Source organism: Silurus meridionalis, chromosome 15 (assembly GCF_014805685.1).
Source record: "Silurus meridionalis isolate SWU-2019-XX chromosome 15, ASM1480568v1, whole genome shotgun sequence".
Taxonomy (NCBI): domain Eukaryota; kingdom Metazoa; phylum Chordata; class Actinopteri; order Siluriformes; family Siluridae; genus Silurus; species Silurus meridionalis.
The window spans coordinates 14,434,838-14,458,073 of NC_060898.1; the positions used below are offsets into that span (position 1 = coordinate 14,434,838).

Consider the following 23,236-nt stretch of genomic DNA (forward strand, 5'->3'; position numbering starts at 1 on the left):
AAGGTAAAGGTGCTTTTTACTTGTCAAGCCAAGTCAAGTCAAGTCAAGTCAAGTACATTACAGAAATGTACATTACAGAAATCTTTATTCGCATATGCCCGCAAAGTTAGGATGCTGGGATCAGTGTACAAGGTGAGCCATGATACAGCACCCCTGGAGCCCTGGAGTTTAAGGGCGTTGTTCAAGGGCCTAAGAGTGGCATCTTGGCAATGCTGGGACTTGAACTTCTGACCTTCTAGATGAAGGACCCAGAACCTTAACCACTAAGCTACCACTTTCTCTTCAAACAAAACAACAGCATAAGAATACTTAATGCTGACCCTGAATGCGTTCTACTTAGTATGTGACCCATAAAAAAAAAAAAGTCCGGTCGATGCATGTCCATTAAAAATGACGTGTAAAACCAGGCAACCTGGCAACACTGAGTGCCGAGATCCCCCACTCCCCCACCCCTCGTCTTGCATGTGGAGCGTCTGCTGGCGGACGGAGTTTCTGCACCAGGGTTCGCGTCACTGCGGGGAGAAAAAGCAGCAGCAGCAGCAGCGGAAGCGGTAGAGGTGGTGATGGAGATGGATTGCTGATATCTGCCTGTCCCGTTCTCTGTTCCCTTTTTTTCCCCCGGCTGACGTCATGCTCCGCGTCTCTCCATAGTTTCAGCCGAACAAAATGAGGATTTCTTGCCATCAGCTTCTACTCATATTTTCCTGCGTCCGCGGACTCGCCATGGGGGCTTTTCCGAGCAGCGTTCAAATCGGTAAGTTGCGTTCGGGTTCCAGGCAGAGCCGCGCTCCATCTCTCCATTTCTCCATCTCTTCATCTCTCCTGTGATCAAGTGTGCATGCCTGAATGCGCAAGTGTCAACTTTCAGGGAGGGCACATCTGTGCATGTCTCTGTGTGTTCGTGTTTAATAGTAGACTCTATTTAGTAATGCTGATCGATGGGTATGAATCTTGCCATCCGTTCCCTGTCACGTAATCCGGCGAGCTCACTGCAGTGCGCCCTAAACGGCACTAACCGGGGCTGCTCTGCGTGCACAGCGGATACAACTGTTAGATCACCAGGATAGCGAATTAATAATAAGAAACAGAATATTAGAATAATATAAAAACTTTGCTTTTTGGTTTATTGCGCAAATGTGCGTGTTTAGAATTCACCACGCGTTTCGGCGTTTTCAGCCAGTCCCGTTGCGCGCGCGCGCTTTCCTCGGTTACTCCGAAGTCCCTTCTTTAATTGTATTCCAGTACTGCATCAAGCTGTGTGTCACGTTTCTTACACCCTCCCTTCTGGCTTAATAAATAAATAAATGGACGTCTAAATAAATATCTAAGTGAATGAGTGCATGCATGAAGGAATGAATGAATGAAGAAATGAATTAATGAATGCATGAATTAATAAAAGCATGCATAAAGAAATGAATGAAAGAATGAATTTATGTCGCTATGTCCCAATGTGTCGCCCTTTGATTTCCTTAAATGCTGCATTCAACTTCTCGATGGGGAAAAATCGTGCTATTCAGTTTAAAATCAGATGTGCACTATGCTTTACATTTTGGGCCAGGTTTGGACCATTTGGTTTTTATTCGGGTCACGTTTCCGTTGCCCATCATTAAGCTATTTTCGCTGTTCACGTAAAATCAATTATCAGTCTTCATATATTTCTCTGTTTGTTTCTTCTTCTTTTTTTTCTCTCTCCTTCAGGCGGGTTGTTCATCAGAAACACAGATCAGGAGTACACTGCCTTTCGCTTGGCCATATTTCTGCACAACACGAGCCCCAATGCGTCGGAGGCGCCCTTTAACCTGGTGCCCCACGTGGACAACATCGAGACAGCTAACAGCTTTGCCGTCACCAACGCTTGTGAGTCCGAGCCAGAGTTACTTTCAAATTATTAACAGCAGTGTCTGTTTGAGCTGCATAATGAGCCAGGGAAAGTCCTGAAGAAGTGTCAGTGGGGACATGGGGGGACAGGGGGGTGTCTTGTCAAATTGTTGGGGGTTGCTTGCGATTGAGATGCTGCTAGAAAGCTAAAATTGAGTGGGCTTTGGTGTGAATGATAGAGCTGATACTGAGAGAGGTTTGGGGTATAGCTGCTACCTGGGAGCAGTAGTGGTACCGGGGCAGTATACATGCTACACTGTGATGAGCTACTTTCTGGCTTTTGTCCAAGCCGTGATTCTGCCTCTCTGGGTGACCTGTCCTCAGGCTCTTTACTGACACAAATACAGACTAAGTGCACTTACAAACAGTGGCATTACTATCTGTGTCTATATTTGTGTGTGTGTGTGAGAGAGAGAGAGAGAGAGAGAGAGAGAGAGAGAGAGAGAGCACCCATCCCCCAGTTAAAGAAACCACTGCTGTCAGCTGATAAGTGCTCATGCCGACATTTGCATTTGCATCGAATGTATTTGTTTTTATCTGTAAATGTTTTTCCAATGTTTTTGCCGGTTTGGATGAACAGCTAAGTCTGACATGGTTTGTCAGCTGGTGCAAATTGTACATGTGTACTCAAGAAGAGAGAGAACGGTGCATTGCTAAGAGAGCCGCACTGCCCCCGGGGGCAGTCTAAGGCCAGCAAAGGCCTTTCTCGTGCTGCTTTCACAGCACGACTCCCCCACTATCTTCGGCAACATTCAGGCTTTTGTCACTTCCCATCAAGATCAGGCACACTAGCGTAAAGTAAGCACAGAGCAGGGGCAGCCATCATGTCTACCATCCACAGTCTGCTCTGACCCATGCGTCAGAATCAGCTCAGGCTTCTTCTTATTCTTCTTGTGCACCACACTGAGCTTTGCTTGCCTTTTTTTCCCTGTTCACTTCATCCATAGTGGAATGTTCGAAACTCTAGGTAGTGACAAGCCCTTTTCACTATGTCGGCTGTGGTGTTTAATAGAAGTGAAATCCAAGGAATGGACTTGTCTGTTCATGTCAGTATAACAGACACGTTCATTTATCCAAGCCAGACTTCTTTATATTGGTAAATACGTACTGCAGAGATGATAAAGAAAGGCCTGTCTTGCATACATGTGTAAATGAAACCAGCAGCATCCAAGCTTGATAAAGGTTGGTTCCCTTGTGTATTTGGGGGAAACAGTTCTCAAAGTCAACAATATCCCCTATATCTTCGTACTGCTTAGCAACACACAAACACACACTATACATAATTTGTCAACATCCTTCATCAAATGTGTGCATCTCATCAAGGTTTCTGCCAGTTCTCATCTTCTTCATTGTGCTACAAAGCACGCATACACATTCCTGCTAGGAGATCAGTAAAGCTGTGATAACAGGCTGATAACTCAAAGAATGGGACGGTGGGTTTATTGCTCGAGCTGTTAGTAGACAGGGGATCCCAAGATGATCCAAAGCAATAATTGCGCAGGAAAGTGGAAATAGTCCTAGTGCATTCAATTGTCAGGGCTCCTCTGGGTTGTGCTACTCGTCTTTGTCTTCATTGCCACCATTTTGATTGCACAGACAGAAGCAAAATGCATGTCCACTTTTTGTCTACCAGTTTTTGTCACTGGAAAGCAAACCCAAAGGGTTGCTAGGGCTACCCGAATAAGTCGGCTGGCTTGGCACAGTTTGAAAAATGTTCCCTGTACTTTTATACATCATGCAAAATTCATGCACAGGAGTGCAGACTTGAAAAGTCAAGTCTAAAATAATAATTAGAGCATAAAAATATTTGAGCACTTGTGTTTTCGAGACTAGAAAACTTGACATTATCATTCACGAGATCTTTCACACGTTTCAAGGCATGTATATCACTAATGACAATCATTTCCAGAATAAAAATATGGAATTGGTATTTCTATTATAATACTCCTCTACCACTACTGGACCCATTGCCATCCTGTGTTATATGAGTGTCATTAGCAATTTGTACATTAAAGATAATAAACTGTGCCACTTTGTTCCCATCGTCGCTCCTATGCTTTTATGCTTTATACTTTATACATTTTATATCCCACTCAGTGTCTGTTCATAAAGATAGGAATCCTTCTGGCCAATAATGACAAATATGTCGGAAATTTATGTGCCCCGTTTAATTTGCTTGTGAGATTAAGCGCACATAGTGTGCTATCAGTAATTCACAACAGCCTGATAAGTGCTGGTGTCATTACTGTGTATGAACAATCAGTTTCAGTTAAGCAGATTAGCTGCTGAGTCAATTACTCGCCATTTTGGGACCTATGTAAATCACAGTGGAGAAACAACAGTGTTTGCCATGTGTGTGCATACGTGTGTGTGTGTGTGAGAAAGATATTCTAGCAGCTTGTAGTAGTATGGTTCATGCTCGATATTCCACCTTTCCTCCCTCCTCATTTCCACTGCTGGGCACGAATCTGCTTGCAGTTTGTTGCACACGAGGGCTTTTATTTCTCGCCGGGGAGCTGTGGCTGCCATGGTGGGATGAGCAGAGGAGAGATTATTCGTTTCCGCCAAACCCTTTGCCTTCTGCAGTCTGTTCTTCTACTTCTTCCCTCAATTTCTTCACCCGTTCATACACCCTGATTTCTCTCAATCAATCGGATCGACGGCCAAATTAAGCAAAGAGCGCCAAGCATGTGCAGCGAGGCATGACTGAGAGTCGTTTGACCGCAGTATCCCAGTACCCAGGTTTCCTTTGACCTTCATGGGAAAATTGTCCGATTTGGTCATGGTCGGATCTGTTTTGTAGTGTAATTCCGTTGTATCAGCGACACAGTGCTATCAGTTTGTCTGATAGCATCGCCACACTGCCGTTTTCTTCTCTCACTGAGTGCAGTCACAGCATGGGGGAATTCATCTGCTCTTCAAATGGGTGGTTTCAAGAGCTCCACTTTGTGGAGAGAGGTGATATTTGATATTTGTGTCTTGGCTCAGATCGTATTCAAGGGCCAAATATGTAAGCTTTTGTTTGTTTGTTTGTTTGTTTTGTTTGTTGAATCAGCATGACTAAGGATATATTAGCAGGAACCCTTGTCTACTCTTTTTTTTTTTTTTTCGCATTATTTACATGCTTTGCACCATTTCCTAAATTGCGGAAACAGTGAGCATGGCTAAAATAGCTTACATCCTCAGTCCTAGCTAAATAGATTTTAAGGATGCATCAGATTTAATTGGAAAACTCGAGTACATAGTGGCAACTTAGACACAAATTTATAGTATAGAGGAATGTATATAAGATGGGCAGTTAACACTCTGCAAGCTCCTTTAGTCACTTTATGATGTTCGAAACACTTTGCTTGCTGGCTTTTAACTTTAATGAGGAAACAGATTAGCCTCCCAGACTGTTTACCACTATACACTGGAAAAGACCAGTACTAGCTAGTAGGTTAGAATTGGGAATAATAAACAAAAAGAAAATAAAGTCAAATTCTGAAAAATAAAAAAAAGGTGAGAAATGGATACTATTTAATCAATTGTTACAACTAGTTTGTAATCTGGAATGAAAAAAAAAAAAAAATAGATATTGATAGATATTGCTAGTCTCCTAGCTAGCAATAACCTCTTGTACTAACTTAATGCTAAAATAAGTGGCTAGCTTAAAGGTGTTCTTGTGTCACATCGACCATTCATGTGAACTTTTTTCCCCAGGAATTTCTAGCCTCTTAAACATTTCAGGGTTGAGGATTGGCTTATAAAAATGAGGCTTTTTTTTTACTTTTTACTTCTTACTACTTCTTCTTCTTCTTACTTCTTTTACTTTACTTACTGTCTAGTAGGCAAACCAAAACCAAATATAATTGCAAAGAATTTTATAAACATAATAAGAAGACATTGTAGTCTACTACTTGTTACAGTGTATATCCACATATATGTGTGTATATAAATTCTTCCTTCCAGCATTGACTGCCTTGTTTGGTTTGCATAAACATGGACTTTTCCGGTGTACATTGTGGAGATAAAAAACTGCATGGTACATATGTGTGCCTTGTGTGTGCGGTTGAAGCCATGACATCCCCAGTGCTGCAAGGCCACTCTCCGTTGTCTTGCATGTGATTTGGTTACCAAAAATCAGAGGCAAGTGCTGGGGCCAAGAAGTGACGTTCACTGCCTTAGGCATCTAGCCGAATGTTTTTGCAGATAGGAACCCTGTGAGACAAGTGTTAGTCTCTTTCGTCTCTGGTGCAGCGCCCTAGCTCTCCTGCCCTGTCTTTTTTTCTTATGGAATAGCACGTAAGTCGATGGCAATTCCTCCTTCGACAGTGCCATCCTGCAACCATCTGCAGTAGGAGTCATCTGATGCTGTTTGATGGAGAAGAGAAGATGTGTAGTGTAGGAGGAATGAAATGGAGTCTGAAATTTGATTGACAGGAAGCTATCCTTAACTAATTCATCAGCAATGCTGTTTTTTTCCCTGCAGCTTGTGTAGATCCTCCACCACCATGCTGATAATTGCATCCTGAATTTTTCAACAGCATTTACTTATACAGTTTGTGAGAAATAGCACACTTGGGGGTTTGCTGTTATAGGGAAATATTCAATGACAGGATAGTGTGATGAAGTGTGATGAAGTGTGATGAAGGATAGTGTGTTTTTTCCAATAACATCATGTCTTAAAGTTGCTTGTTTCTTTTATTCCACAGTAAGTACAAACTGTTTTTTTAGTTATTACACAATGATAAATAGTACTTGTCTCTTTTCTGTTTATATTTCATGATGAAACAAGTTAATTAGATTGAAATCAAAAGCTCAAACTCTCTTGCCTTGAAGACTTTTCCTTTAAAGAAGCTACAGTTTTACCTCTGATAGGCACAAAGCGCTGACACTGGAGCTTCCTTATAAAAATGCTAAATAAACACCTTTCAAAGCCCTGTGTAAGCTCTTACCATATAAAAATACCCGATCCCCCTGTAATTTGCACCTGAATCTACTGTCAGAATTGAACAGAGAAAATCTGATCAGCCAGTTTGGAGATTTCAAATAAAGAAATTGTGTAGTTGTATAAGAAAAGCAAAGAAAAAAAAAAACAGACAGACACTGGCATCTCAGAAGCCAGAATTGTGATGAGTCATGCCAAAATGTGACATTTGTATTGTTTTGTATTGACATCAGTATTGTATTGTCATTCTTATCATACAGACAGAGCTAGCATTAGAGAGCCGGGGGATAATTGGTGTCCAAGCAACACTGTCTGTGTAAAAAAAAAAAAACAGAAAAACAAAACACAATTGCAACTTTCTCTCTTGTATAAACCACAATTACAGTTACAGTTGGTAACTGAAATCTTCTTAGCATATAAATTTTGCAGTATGTTAAAAAGTGATTGGATGTGTAAGTTAGCTGGTATGACATTAACTAGATACCCAGCTAGTTCTCATATTTTCTCGGACTTTACTTGCTTCTGATACACTAAGTATGAAGAAGACATTTTGGTTTTTTATGTTTGTTTGTATTCCTGAATATGTATTTCCTGGTTTGTGAGCTCCCTTCAATTTCAATTTATCCGAAAGTCGGAGCATATGTCTCATGCTGTTTTTTACACTCTGCTGAACCGTTTTCTCTCTCGCCCCTTGTGGCATGACTCGGAGCAGTCTTTAAATGGTTGGGATTCTGCTCCTGATTAGGGCTCTCTAGCGGCTGGGTCTCTGTGGGTCTAGTCTGAAGTTTGGAAAGGCACAGATCATTTTCTCCTCACAAGGTTGAGACACAGATGAGTCTCTAGGAACTGGAGGTGGAGGTTTGTGCAGCTTGTTGTTGGAGCAATCATGATGGAAAAGCAGTTCTTTCTAATCAGAGATTAATGTGGATAGAAAAGCCACAATTCCCAAAGAGTATTTCCCTTTCTCGTTTTCACACATGCATCTCCGCATAGCCAGACAGACTTAAGAATTCACTGTCTGTTATTCCCTCGCAGTCATGGTTTTGAGCTCTTCGGCTAGTTGTCTATTTTTTTCCTCTCCTTATAACCCAATGTGCAGTGATCTTTGTACAAAAAGAATGATTAAATACCTCTGGATGTCTTTTATAGTTCTAAACATCAATCCTTGAACCAATATATTTCCTATTAATTTAACTAATTTTTTTCACTGTGCTTCATCGTTTGCACAGTGGCACGAAGTATTAACACTGATAAGGGCTACTACTGATAAATTCCAGCAGGGCAGCTGTTTCTGGCTGGAGGTTTAGTACACTCAGACCTTCTTTGAACATTTTTGAGAATCTCTCACCATGATAACATGACTCCAGTGTCATTTTTGAGAAATCAGCAAGACTTTGCTAAGGTGATGGATCGCCAAAGGGCTACACAAAAAGACCGCAGGCAAGAAGAAGGGAGGAACGCTTACAAGAAAGACAGGAGCTGCTTGTTAAGTTTTTATTCATCATCATCCATGATTTGTCGGCATTCTTTTGTCATTTTAAAATATAAGAACTGTAAATATATTGTCATTGTAGATTGAGATAGAGAAGACAAATAGAGAAGACAAAGCTAGAAACAAAGCTTGTTCTTTTTATGTGCAAAAGACCCGGCGTTAACAATGACAAGATTCAAAGCAAAGGTTTTTCCTGATGAGTGGGGCGGTGATCTTTGGAAGCCCTGTTGTCCTTTGTATGCTACAGTATGTAACCCCAGTTGTTGGTTAGACAAATCTCTTGTAGACATACAAAACACACTGTATTATTTTTGTTGCATAGCTGATGCTGATGAGTTTATAATGTGTATACAATCCTTCATAAATGCGGAAACTCACCTCAAAAAGAGACAAGAATGAAAAGTTAGCTTCGGTTTGGACAGCCATCTTGAGTAGCCATCTGGACATGCGGCCATCTTAAGAGAGAATAATTTTAGAAACCAAATTTTTCAAAACAGCTTTTAGTTTTCTGTTCATGATCAGATAAATCTCAATTTTAGTATGTTGTCAGGAGTCCAAGTGAGCATTATTAGACCTGCTTTCCAGAGCTTGAAGACTGGTTTTCCTGTTTGCTCTGGAGCAAAACAGCACTTGACATTTGGTGCAGTATAGAAAAGCACAGGATTAATTTGCAGTTTAAAAAGGATGCATTAGCTTTCTCTTATCTTGACTGGTAAAAAGATTGGCAAAGAGCATTGACAAAATTTGACAAAAAAAAATTATGTTAAATGCGATAGTAATATTTTGAGAGCAAGCTTTTATATAAAAGATTTCCTTGCCAGACATTAATTAAATGTCTAAATTTTTTTACACTACATCAAACCAGACTAGACCTGTTTGATTGACTATTAAAATCTTTTTATGGCATGTTCCAAACCTTTGTAAGTATATGCTTTGCTGGAAAGTCCATAGTTGTAAGTAGAGTAGATGAAGGGGTTTCCTGTGCAGCCTTTAATAGATCCCGAGTTGTTGTTAAACGGAAAACTCCTAAAAATCTATTTCTGTTTTTAATGACTTTTGACATTGCTGTGACCTTGTGTGTCACAAAATCAAATCAGTTCATCTTTTGGTTGACATTCTTAAGATAAAGGAGAAGCTTGAATAAGGCACAGGCACACAGGCAACCTAAAAAATAATACATCCAGCCCTTAGTGGCAGTGGTATTAAAATCTTTCTGTAACTTCAATTTTTTTTTTTACATTATATAATATTTCTAGGGATACAGCGATTTATAGCGACTTATCCAGTAGCAGCACACTATGAATTGGCTATGACTTACAAAAAAAATGGAATTAAATAAAATGTCAAGTGCTGTTTTATTTTTGGGATTCGGAGCTCCTCAGGGTCAACATATCGATGTTTCTTCTTAAAGTTCATCTAGATTTAGAGAGATATGAGGCCATAGTAGTCATCTGCTAGGTTCCCAGGCCATCTCTGCATGTGTGTTATATTAGGGTTAAAAAAAAGGGAAGCTGTGGAATTTATTTGCCCTATCTACTGTAAGGTTCACCTACATTTGTGCTTGTTATACATTAAATAAGCAGTTTTTATTTATAGCAGCAGGGCGGCACAGTGGGTAGGGTTGCAGCCTATCGAGATCCAGGGTTCAATCCTGATCCTGTATTACTGTCTGTGTGGAGTTTCCCATATGTTCTCCAGTTTCCTCCAACCTCTAGATGGACTAAGATAAATTGCCCTACGTTGTGGAGGAGTATGTGAAAGTGTGTGTGAATAATAATTAATTTTTAGGTTTATTATTTTTATTTAAGAAAAAAAAAATGTGATTTATAATGATTTATTATTATTTCAAATTTTTATGTTTTTACTTGCAATGTGTTACATTTGTGAAATGTAAATAAGCATTGTGACAGCAAAATAATCATTATTTTAGTGTATTTTTCATAGTTACAGCACACTTTAATCCTACTTGACAGAGAATATATGATATGAAAAGAGTTCAGTTGGACGAAATCAATCTGCCAGAGACATTGCCCTCTGGAGAATTACAATTTAAAGCATAAATCACACACATGCCATTCTCCTGTAAATTCACCAACATTCTCATGTTTCTCTAGTCTTTGTAATTTTAGACATATTCCTAGACCATCAAAAACAATAAAATAAACTATAAAACCAAATATTTGTGGACACCTGGATGGCAACATCAAATCCCAGATTTACTCTTTCTTTTATGTTATAATAAGCTCCAATCTTCCCAGAAGGCTTTTTTAGAGAGTGGCTGTGGGAATTTGTGATAATTCAGTCACAAAAGCATTAGAAAATGCAGTCAGCATTCTAGTTCATTCCAATGGTGTTCAGTGGTGTTAAGGTCAAGGCTCTATGCAAAACATGAACCTCATCAAGCCATGTCTCCAAAGATCTTCCTCTGTGCAAAGGGCCATTGTCACACTTGTACATGTTTGGCTTTTTAGTTCTAGTGAAAGCACATTGTAATTCTACTGCATACAGATGTCCACCTTTTTGGTGAAGATGAGATGGTCAGGTGTCCAGATAATTTAAGCAATGTCTCAGCACAAATAACATGCACAAATACAAATTGCTGTTTTGTTGATGTGGTACATCTGCAATGCCCTTGACTTCATGAAGCGAACACTCCCACACATACTATTGTTAAGCAACGTAGCAAAAACCCTGTGCTGTATCAATCACCCGCTTCTGTTTGAGTGATGGCCTGAAGCAGGATGAAAAGCCTTGGATGAAGAATGAGAATGCAGAAAATCAGAAAAAGCTGACACTGGAGTGAGGCTGAATGAAAAACCTTTGCTGAGGGAGAGTGTGGCTAACTACACTAGACAGCTTTTTGACTCGAGGCTTTGTTTAGACTGTCCTCTTGAGGGTTTTGAAAAATACATTTCTTTCTCTTCATGCCACATCACTGTTGTATTCTCAAACCTTATTGGCACTAATTTCAATCACAGCAGTTCTGACTGTCTTGCCAGCTACAAATTTAATATTAATGTGATAATTCTATGATAAATTAGTTGATATATTTATTATGATTTGTGATAGAGGGGAAAGTTTATAGGACTGTGGTGAGACCTGCGATGTTGTGTGGTTTAGCTGGCGGTGGCAGAGCTGGAGATGCTGAGATTTTTATTAGGACTGATGAGGTTGGACAGGATTAGATACAAGTTTATTAGAGGGACCGCACATGTAGGGCATTTTGGGGAAAAAGTGAGAGAGGCCCAATTGAGATGGTTTGGACATGTGCAGAGGAGGGACATGGGGTAAATTGGTAGGAGAATGCTGAGGAGAAGCAGAAGTTTACATATTTATTAATTTAGAATAATGCTACTAATACATTATACTTTGTTTTGTATGATAGATGCTTCATTTAAACCAACAGACAAAAAACCTGCATTTGCCAATATGGGGCATATGTAACATTTTTAAATGAAGGCTCCAGTGTCAGCACTTTAGAAATGTCAAAAGTAAATGTGCAGTAAAACAGTCGCCACCTTTTTTTGCATTACGGAAAAGTGTCACACGAGAGAAATTTTTCACATACCAGGCCATGTGTATGAGAGTGTGTAAGTGTGTGTAAATCATAAATTATATGATTTATTTATTTATTTAATTCTATATATAATGAAAATTTAAACAAGTGCAGGAAATTGGCACAGGTAGAAGTGGATATTATTATCATTATTATTATTATTATTATTATTTTTTTAATAAAACACTCTGTAGACCCTGAAAGACAATAAAATGAAATAAAATAAGATCAAAATAAAAAAGTTCTCTGCATCATCATATCAAATGATTAACGGCCTGGTACCGGTCTGCAGGTTGGGGACCCCTGCAATTGAGGAAAATGCAAAATTTAAGGTGAGATTTTTCAATAACATGACATGTAGCTTTGTTGTTCTTAAAAAGAAAGGCTAAAGTATAAAGCTACTGTAACATAAGAGATAAGAATTATATGTAACTATACATTTATAATGTAATTGTAAGAGGAAATATGTACATTATAAATATATAAAATAATCACCTTTGGGATGATTACACATCACAACACACATTATGTTTTCCATAACAGCATATGTGAGGTACAGTGGTACCTTGACCAACGAGTAAATTAATGTATGAGTTTTCCGAGGTACGAGCGGTCACTCTTTCGATTTTTTGCTTTGTTACACTAGCAAAAAAAATAATGTACGAGCTCAAGACGCCGCTGCTAGATAGCGGAAGCCAGAAAGCAAAGACTGTAAAAAAAATTAAGATAAGCAAAGAAGAAAAAGTACAAAATTAAACATTTAGGGATACGTATTGTACAGTAGTGATAGAGAGAGTAGCAAAAAACGAGTCTTCTATCCTTCTCCCCCTATCGCCTCTACCGCCCCCCTTCGCCAGCGTCTTCGTTAGCTCAAGTCATCTCATCTCCAAGGTAAATACAATGTATAAAACTTTATTATATCTTTACATACTGTTTCTATTATGTTTTTATACAAGATTTGTTATTTAGAAATTTATTTTCCTAATTTAATAACATGAAACATAAAAACGGGGTGGCATTTTGACGGTTGGAACGAATTAATGCCATTTTAAGTATTTTCAATATGGAAAACTGGTTTGATGTGCGAGCAAATTGAGATACAAGCTCGGAACGAATTAAATTCGTAGGTCAAGGTACCACTGTATTTTATTCCTTAGCTATGATATTTTAAAATCACAATTTCTTCTATTTGTCAAGATTTTTGACACCAACTATTCGGATATTAATGTGAAAAATTTAAACATGTGGCTCTTGTGATCCTTTGCTATGATTTGAATGAAATACATATAATTTAATTTAAAAGGTTTAGCTTACTTTGTATAGTGAGTGATCTTGCTTATGTAGCTGTAATGGTTTGCAGCTTTAAGGAGTTTGGGAAGCAGTGAGTGGAAAAAAAAATGGTCAGAGCCAAATTGGTCATGTATTCCAAAATGTTTGTTAAAAGGCAATAAATGTTCTTTTTAGATTATTTAAATAAAATAAAAAAAAAACAAGCAGCATGAGAACAGTTACATACCCGTGCAACAGGCTAACTAGAACAGGATACACTGACCTTATGAGAAAGGCTAACTAAGATCACAATGCATAAATATCAATAGAATCAGGGTAGAAATAATGCTGATATAAATCACTTGTTAATTCGTGCTGTAAATAAGGCCTCTGCTATATGAGTCACACAGAGCGGTCTGGCACAGTGGGATGTGAGAATACTGCAGTCGGAGAAGTAGAGATCAAAACCCCAACCCTCGACATCCTCTCTCTTGTGGACAATTAAAAGCAGTTTACTAGAATGGCTTGATTGTTTCTTTACCCTACAATAAAGTGTTTCACAAAGTGCATCCACATCTCTTTAATGTTTATGGGGAGAAAACAGGGGGAGGGAAAGCTGCCAAGAAATGAGAAGAGAGAAAGAGATATGGGAGGAATTGGACAGAGATTGACATGCGGTTGATGTAACTAATTAAAGTTAAAGAAATAAGAGGTTAGCAGGCCTCTGCTGATCAGTAGAACCAGGTCAGGTGACTGTAGAACTCCTGGGGACCACTGCAGTACATCACAAGAGTCTACCAGCTTAGCACATCTTGCTTTGCCAGTTTTATTCCACACTTTATTGCAGAAATGTTCCAGATGGATTGAAATACAATGGGATCTCCTGCAGGTCTTGTGCCCAAATTGATTGGTATTCTATATGATTACGTCCATCATGAGTTTACCCCTAGTCCCAGCTGCATGGAAGCTACCCCAAAGCATGATGCTGCCAACAGAGCATATGGGTTTTTTTGAGGGTAGTTCTACCTTGGTCTTATCAGACCATAACACATTTTGCCACATGGCTTGGGGTGATTTTCTACAGGGTTGGATGTTTTTTACCTGAGTAAGGGCTTATATATATCTACCCTCCCTCATAGTTCTGACAGATTTTCCTTCTGCTCCTGCGGTTCTGTGAGTATCTTGCCAGCCTTCCTGAAAAGTTTTCCCTTTGTCCTTTCATCAATCTTTAAGGAATGTCCTATATTGGTAATATCACTATGATGCTCAATTTATTCCAGTTTTTCATGATGGCCTTTATAGTGTTTCCATGGTACAGCTAATGTTCTGAACATGCTTTTATACTAAGCCCTTTTAATCAATATTCCATTCAACAACAAAATCCCGAGCGCATTGTGAAGCATGGGTTTAAAAATTGGATGAAACCAATGTAATCCTAAAGCCATAGCAGATCTTTATTTGGGGTTAATCCGAATTACTTCATTGATCACATTATGTGTTAATTCCCTTAAACCTGGGCCTAAAACAGCCATAAACCTCATTATAAAATTGTGTGCACACTAAATTGTAGGTTTTTATCTCCTAAAAGGTTTTTGTGTTTCTCAACAGAATTGTGAAATGTGTAGAAAAAAAGATCTGACACAATTTATCTTGGTTTAATTATCAACACTGCAATAATCCCAAGTATCCCACTGCAGTGTAAGAACTTTGTGCGCTTTATATTCATTTGTAAAAAAAAAAATTCGTAAAATTGCAAATCCCCCCCTTTTCTGGAGTATATTGTACCTGACTGAACAACCTATGCAATGTGAATGAATATAATTTCTCCTGTGCAATATGCAAATAAGCTAGTTAGCAAGGTGGAGTGTGTGAAGTCTGCCAGCTGTCAGCACAACAGAAGTTGGATCACAAGAGATTGTTTCATTACACTCGAGTTGTCCATATTTTAGAATTCTTTTTCAGGGTTCGGATCCAGTCACAGTGTGAGACAGCTTGAGGCTGATTGGCTGATACGATTCCAAACACAAATCATGCTGGGTGCATTTACACTTGCTATTTATGTATTTTGGCAATTTTCATAGTCTTTAATTTATGAAGATGAATTCACTTCATTTAAAATCTATTTAAAAGAACATTTTGGACCTGTAAAAAAAACATTCAGGGCTAATTTGTATGTTCCCAGGTATGTAATGCTATTCATTCAATCTTCAGTCTTAAGGGGTATTATTGTGATCTGAGTGTCCTACAGTAAATTGCACACTTTAACAGACCTGCTGGTAATTAATAATTAATTTTTTTTATTCTTATGGCTCAGAGTAAACGTTGTATTTCAGAGCATGCAGTGAAAACACTTTTGTTGCAATATTCTGCTTTGAATACCAAATAACGAATTACTAAGCAAACAGGGACTAAGTATATTAATGAATGAGTGTTTCAAGTGAGTCATGGTTGCACGCGCTGTCTCAGTCAAAAGTCACCATTGACATATTATGCAGAGTGGACATTTATCAGGAAAAATTTTTTTAACCCATGTGTGATTCTCAGAGTTGTTCTCAGCAGAAGAGCAGCAATGTTACCACATCGCACTATTTGACACGTCGCATTGAAATTGCACACAGACGTTCGTGCACACTTATCCGAAAAGATACCACACTCCTACAGTAGTTTTTAGGCAGGTATCTGGTCCATGTAAGCTGCCTTCATTAATAATTCTTTATTTAGATGGAAAAAAAATAAAGGATGAATTATGATGCCTTCATTCTTTTTTTTTTTATTTAATATTGAAAGCAAGAAAAAAGGAGGAAACAACTCTTTATCATTAAAAAGGAAAAATGACATTTATTATTTTCTTTTTATTCATTTATTCTCACAAAGTAATCAAAAGTTTACAATGCCAAATATGACTAATACCCTAAAGTGCACAATATTTCCAATTGAACAATCTTAACCTGGACGCGAATGTGAATTTCATTGGCTGTCTTTTCTTAGGAACAAATTTCCACTCTGGAGTCATTTGCCCAAGTGAACAACATATTCAGAGACTGCAGACAATCTAGTACAACATGTGTGAGACGGGGCAGAGCGGAAAAGGGTGGAGCAGGGCGAGGTCGGATTATTCTGCAATGAGTGTAAGAGAAGAAGACTTTTTTTTAAAACAAAAAATCTAAAACTAAACTAAAACAAATGCAATCTACACAGACCACATTGTTCCTAACAACATTGTTTGAAGAATTACAAGTCAGAAGCTCAAGATCTCAAATTTTTCATGAAGAACTGTACAGATATTTTTTGTGCTATGATGATTGAAGGAGCATGAAGAATGGGAATAATATTAAATAAATAAGTAATGTTCCATATAAAAAAATTCTAAGCATGCAGTGGATGGCACCTGATATCAGTCGAGCATTTAAGAACATTACTTGTCACATGTACATGTACTACAGCACAGTGAAATTCTTTCTTCGCATATCCCAGCGAGGTTAGGAAGCCATGATACAGCAATCTTTTAGCACAGAGGGTTAAGAGCCTTTTTGCTCAAGGGCCCAAAAGTTTGTATTCTTTGTTTTATATACATTATATTTTACATCGCATACATGACACCAAACTACTTTGATCAGCGAGACAAAGAAAATTGCATTTTCCGATGCAAGAGCTTTAAGCACATTTTGATGGTTTCATGTTTGATATTAACAGGCAGTGTGTGAAATTAAGCATTCACATAATCTCTATTGAGTGATTTGGAGGGCTTCTTAAATGCAGTATTACACATGGAGGATTTATTGATTGCGCTTTGATTAAACAATGATTGTTTGAACAATGTCCTGGAAAAATGTTTGAAAAATGTTGATTAACATCTGAAGCATTAAGCTTTAACTTGCAGTGATCTTCAGCCAGTGTAGTGTGCCCAGCATGATTGCATCAGACTGGTATTATGAAGAAAGTACACAATAAAACATCATCAACTGTTAAAACAGTTTCTACAGTAAGGTGCATAAATATTTGGACACACAGATGCAGGTGATTTTGTATGAGTTAAAAGATGTAAAATCATGGACAGGGCATGATTCAGATGGGACTAACAGAGATATATAGAGATAATCGAGATTTAGCAGTAATAATTGCATTACACCACCTTCCCCATGTGTGTGTTTTTTATTTATTGACTTGCTATATTTTTGCATATATTTATTATTATTATATAGTATAGAGTATATTTTTTATTGCTGCACTGTGGGACCAGTAACTAGGAAAAAACATTTCACTACATTACACCACATATATTACAGTAAGCAACCTTGAACCTTGAACCTTTATCATTGTCATTTTTTTATATTTTTCAAATTTGCCAAGATGTGTTCAATTGATGTGTTCTTTTTATTTATTTATTTATTTGTTTATTTATTTTACTAGACTTTTACTTAATTGCTAGGGGTTGTGTTATAGTAATTGAATTGCATAACGCTGTAGCTCTCGTGCAAAACTAAAGAGGCCAAGGTTGGTCATAAAATATGTCTTTGCTGATTAACTACATCTGGGGTAAGTGGAAAACTGTAAATGAGATTTTTTTTACACACTGTTTATATAGCTATTTTAAATAATTAATGTTAACAGTGCAGAAAGATGCGTTGTAGTTTTACAAGTTTTACATTTTACAGCACTTCATGATGCGCTCTGTTTAACGTAGCGTCACATTGATCAATGGTTGAAGTTCATTATTAGGCATTATTAGTGCCAGACTGGATTAGCCTTTTGACCTCTGTTTTGTTAAATTCTCAGCTACAGACTCATTTTCACACCAGAAGCTCATTTTCACTGATGTAGTGCTATGTATCTTAAATTTCTGGAACTAAGCAAAAGCTTTAACTGCTGTGTCATTGCTCACACCCTCAACTGTATTTCCTGAGCTGTTATGTCTGCCTGCTGCTTTTGAATTCAGCACAAGGCCTTTTCGAAACATTGACCCCCAATTTCATCACCCAGCTGTCATTTTGGAAGATAGTAGCTGTGTTATTTATGAACTGTCTCATGAATCTTGTTTTATCCTAAGCGATTTCTTTCTGTCTCTCTCTCTCTGTATATCTCTCGCTCTATCTCTGAATCCCCATGCCGCTATTCTTTTCCTCTGTATCTGTCTCTCTCGCTTTCTCTCATTCTTTCTCTCTAACTGTATCTCTCACTCTCTCTGACTCCCCATGTCTCTTTTCCTTTTCTCTGTGTCTGTTCGCAGGGCTGAAGTTATGGATTATTTTAGTAATCAAGTACTCTACCGGTCAGTCCAATGATTAATTGAGTAATCAGATAAGAAGTGCATTAAAGAGCAATACTGAATATATACAAGAGAAAATAAGACGGGTCTCCTAAAATTTGTATTGTTTACAAGTAATCTGTGAAAACAAAACCCATTAAATGCATTTAATTGCCATAGCACATTAAAATTAAAATACAAATATATAAATAAAAAAATCATATATAAAAATACATAATTAAATTTCAGATAATTTTTTAAAAAGGTAAGCGAACTGCATGGTGTTTTCTTTATGTTTTAGTTTAATATGATCCCAAACTTTGGAAACGTGTCTCCTCGCCCCTCGCTGTTTTGTCCCCGTTCCTCCATTTTTCATTCTCCATTTCTCCAATTTCCACCACAGTTTTTCTAATTGCGTCTTTTTTCTCACAATTCCGAGATTTTTCTTGCAATTCTGGCTTGATTTCTCTTTATTTATTTATTTATTTATTTATTTATTTATCTATCTATCTATCTGTCTCTCTCGCTTTCTCTCACTCTTTCTCTCTATCTGTATCTCTCAATTTCCCTGACTCCTCATGTCTATTTTTCCTTTTCTCTATCTCTGTCTCTGTCTGTCTGTTTCTCTCTCTCTCTCTCTCTCTCTCTCTCTCTCTCTCTTTCTTACTCCGTACCTCTATTGCCATTTCTTTTTTCAGTCTATCTGTCTGACTGACTTTATTTCTGAATCACTATGGCTGTTTTCTTATTCTCTCTTTCTTTCTGTCTGTCTTTCTCTCAATCTCAATATATGTCTGTGAGGCATTTCTGTAACTGTACCCCACTTACATCACAACTGTTTATTCGCCTGCAGTACATCACATGACCGAAAGTGCTCCTGAAAAGTATTCGCAGTGTAATTTAGTTAAATGACTTTTGGTTCGATCTGTGGCCTTTGCACAGTGTCATGTCATCTTTATCTTTTATCCTTCACTACCACCTCATAACAATAAGGAGACATCTTTATTAGCTTGGGCCAAAGGTCTAACTGGATTGACTTTTCCCCAGAGCTTCTTGGAAGGAAGTGCTCTATTGAGTTTGAAGAACAAGTATGCATTTCCCTGGGGATTTTATCTAAAAAAATAAATCTGCTTTTCATTACAAATCTTTCGTATTACATTTCATTTCAATATCCTTACTTGTATTCATATTGTTTCCTATTCCAAGATTAAATGGTAATATAACACCTAACATTGTGGATCAGTGTAGCATGATTTAGGTAAGACTTTAGGATTGTTCATAAATCACACAGAGGACTCCAGCAGTAAAAACAGTATGAAATCTGTAAAGATGCTGCTTGAAATATTAATTTTTCATTATTGAGCAGTATGAATAGAATTAATACCCTATACATATTCCCATCATTATTACTCACCAGTAAATAATGAACAATATATATTGAATAGCCATCATATATTGAACACAAGTCATGCAGCTGAGTGTTGTATAATTTGCAGTGGACGAATAGCGTTCAGAGGAAGACCTGCAGATCAGAGAGTTGCAGTAGTCCAGTCACGGAACAGCAGAAAGGGTCCGGATCTCAGCATTACAAATGACCCACAATGCGTGTTTTTACCCCGCAATAAACCAAAGACACATTTGTGTAGCCATAATTTCCTACTATAAAAAAAACACAAAATACTTTATATATGAATTGCTGTATTTATAAGATGAGTAAGAAAAAATATACTCACCTAGGCTAGGGTTCTATTTGTAAAAATGGCAGTTGGAACAGTCAAATACTAGTGCCTAATATTTAAATATAACTTTTGATTACTGCTGCTACCATCCTCTGGTCCATGGCGTTCACTTGCAGTGACGCAATAACGCAGCTTTAAGAGGCCTGTATGTCACATGACACGGTATACTTTCAATTATATGGGCTTCGGGCAAAGCGCCGGGCCATGTACATACGTGTGCTTTCCAATTACACGGCTGGCTCTTCTTCAGTGTGAATAGAGTAGGGATGAGCAGGCATGGTAGAAAATACAGACACACACACACACACACACACACACACACACACACACACATATGCACACACAAACACTTAAATGGCAGTTGCTACACAAGTAGGGCTATGAACAACTTACAGAGCTACTTTTTCAGAATGTGATCTATGAAACAAATATATTACAGTAACTCGTTTCCTGGCTTCATATCGTGCTCTTTTTTAAAGCATTTTCTAATTCTAATTTCTTTCTTTGTTTCTCTCCCCTCCCTCCCTTTCTCTGTCTTTCCCTCTTATAGTCATTGTTTTGTTAAATGAGGCATATACAGTGAACCAGATGATGCTTCCTGGGTAAAAAGCCACACTTTCTTTCAGTCTGTGTTTTACGAAATGATTTTGGAGGAAAAAAGAAATATGGTTGCCTGATTTGGGACTGACTCTGTGGAGCAACAGATAATGTTGCTTAAATCCCGCGATTTGGAGAATGTTGAATCCAGCACGAGTATGTTCTTGATTGTGTGTCTAAATTTACTAGAAGACCTTAGGGACAAGCTACGCTTGTTTTATACCTGAATCATTTTCACCTCAGTTAATCATACTTTTATATGGAGTTAAATGGCAGCAGTGGTTTCAGGGAACATTTGATTATATCTTTTCACAGTCTTATAGAAAAACACACCAGCAAGCTGTTTCATTATGCAATCTAGAGACAAGACCTTTTCAGCTTTCATGCCAGTTGCTGTCAGTTTAACAGGACGCTCAGGGCACAGCAGGGTAAAGATACAGCCTTTCTTCTGCTTCATCTCTCTTGCCTTTATCTGTCAGTCAGAGGCTTTTTAATGCGTTTTTGCACTCATCTGCTTGACCTGCGTGTTATGTTCTTTTGTATGCATCCTGCGTGACTCACCGTCATCTTCGTGCCCATCAGAAATGACCCCAGTGTGTACAACAGCGAGTGAGCAAGTGAGGAGGGCACAACTAATACTTTCTCTCATATGACCATGCCATCAACATATTTTTCTTGTGTCACAACAAGTCAGGAAATATGACACAATAAAGCAGAAGCCCTAGAAGGTTGAGCGAGTTTTAATAAGGAAATAATAGCAATGGTGATAAATAAGAGTGAAATGAGCAGGTATCTCCGTGGTACGCTGGAAGGGGGGAGGTCCACAGTGTCTGAAAACGATACCGAAGCGCTGAGGTGATATCTGTGGTACGCCTGGAAGAGGCGAGGCCCACAAAGTCAGAGACGGATGGCGAAGCGCTGAGGTGATATCTGTGGTACGCCTGGAAGAGGCGAGGCCCACAAAGTCAGAGACGGATGGCGAAGCGCTGAGTTGATATCAACGGTACGCCTGGAAGATGCGAGGTCCACATGATGTGATATAGTACTGGAAGTCCTCCTAGCATAACGCGCAATAATGGACAACGTCCTGAGGGGCAGAGGGCCTTATGTAGGCCGGGTGAAACGAGGTTCAGGTGTTGGCGGTTAGTATGATGGAGAAGCGCTCTGTGCAGGTGGGGCGTTGAGGAGAGGTGAAGCCGGTGGGGCCCTGACAGTTATAGACAGATTAGTTATTTAGTTAGTTACTATACGTGGTGCATTCACCATAGAATCCAATGGGAATTAGCTTTTAGTTATTTTTGTATATACACGTACATCTCAATAAATTAGAATATCATTAGGAAGTTGATTTCTATTAGTAATTCAATACAAAAAGTGTAACTCTATATATATGTATATTATATAGATTCATCACACACAGACCGATATAGTTCAAGTGTTTTTTTTTTATTTTTTTTATTTTGACGGTTATGGCTTACAGTTAATGAAAACTCTAAATTCAGTATTTCAGAAAATGTGAATATTGTGTAAATGTTCAATATTGGAGACTTGTGGTGTCACACTCTAATCAGCTAATTAAATCCAAATTCTCCTGAGCCTTTAAATGGTGTCTCAGCCTGGTTCAGGCTACACAATCATGGGGAAAGACTGCTGACTTGACAGTTGTCCAGAAGATGATCATTGACACCCTGCACGTGGAGGTTAAGACACAAAAGGTCATCGCTAAAAAGCTGCTGTTCACAGAGTGCTGTATCCAAACACATTAATGAAAAGTTAAATAGAAGGAAAAAATGTGGTAGAAAAAGCTGAAACGAATCCCATTCAAGAATTTGATGGGGATTCACAAAGAGTGGACTGCAGCTGGAGTCAGTGCTTCAAGAGCCTCTACACACAGACGTATCCAAGATCAACTGACGCATTCCTTGTGTTAAGTCACTCCTGAACCACAGACAACGTCAGAGGTTTCTCACCTAGGCAAAGGACAAAAAGGACTGGGCCAAAGTTGTCTTTTCAGTTAAAAGGAAAGGAAATTTTGCATTTTATTTGGAAATCAAGGTCCTAGAATCTGGAAGAAGAGAGGAGAATTCAAGTTGCTTGAGGTCCAAAATTGCTTGAGGTTTTAAAGTTTGCACAGACAGTAGTGGTTTGGGGAGTCATGTCATCTGCTGGTGTTGGTCCACTGTGTTTTATCAAGTCCAAGGTCAGCACAGACGTCTACCAGGAAGTTTTAGAGCACTTGATGCTTCCCTCTGCTGACCAGCTTTATAGAGGTGCTGATTTCATTTTCCAGCAGGATTTGGCACCTGCCCACACTGCCAGCAAGCAGCAAATGTTGGTTAAATGACCATGGTGTCTGTGTGCTTGACTGTCCAGCAAACTCACCAGACCTGAACCCCATAGAGGATCTATAGGGTATTGTCAAGAAGAATATGAGAAACAAGAGACCAAAAAATACAAATGAGCTGAAGGCCACTGTCAAAGAAACCTAGGCTTCCATACCACCTCAGCAGTGCCACATACTGATCACCTC

At 38.4% G+C, this 23,236-nt stretch overlaps 1 protein-coding gene across 5 annotated transcripts in view; it reads left to right on the top strand.

Moving 5' to 3' along the window:
- The first annotated feature begins 447 nt into the window (after nucleotides 1-447).
- Nucleotides 448-23,236, top strand: part of gria4b (glutamate receptor, ionotropic, AMPA 4b) — a 102,550-nt gene continuing 79,761 nt past the window's right edge. For 2 of the 5 annotated variants that reach the window (XM_046867566.1, XM_046867564.1), the window contains exons 1-2: nucleotides 451-754; nucleotides 1,699-1,857. In XM_046867566.1, coding sequence (XP_046723522.1) covers nucleotides 667-754; nucleotides 1,699-1,857 — 247 coding nt within the window. In that variant the 5' untranslated portion in view covers nucleotides 451-666. Of the gene's footprint in view, nucleotides 755-1,698; nucleotides 1,858-23,236 lie in introns of all 5 variants that reach the window. The other 3 variants (XM_046867562.1, XM_046867563.1, XM_046867567.1) reach the window with 3 other exon arrangements.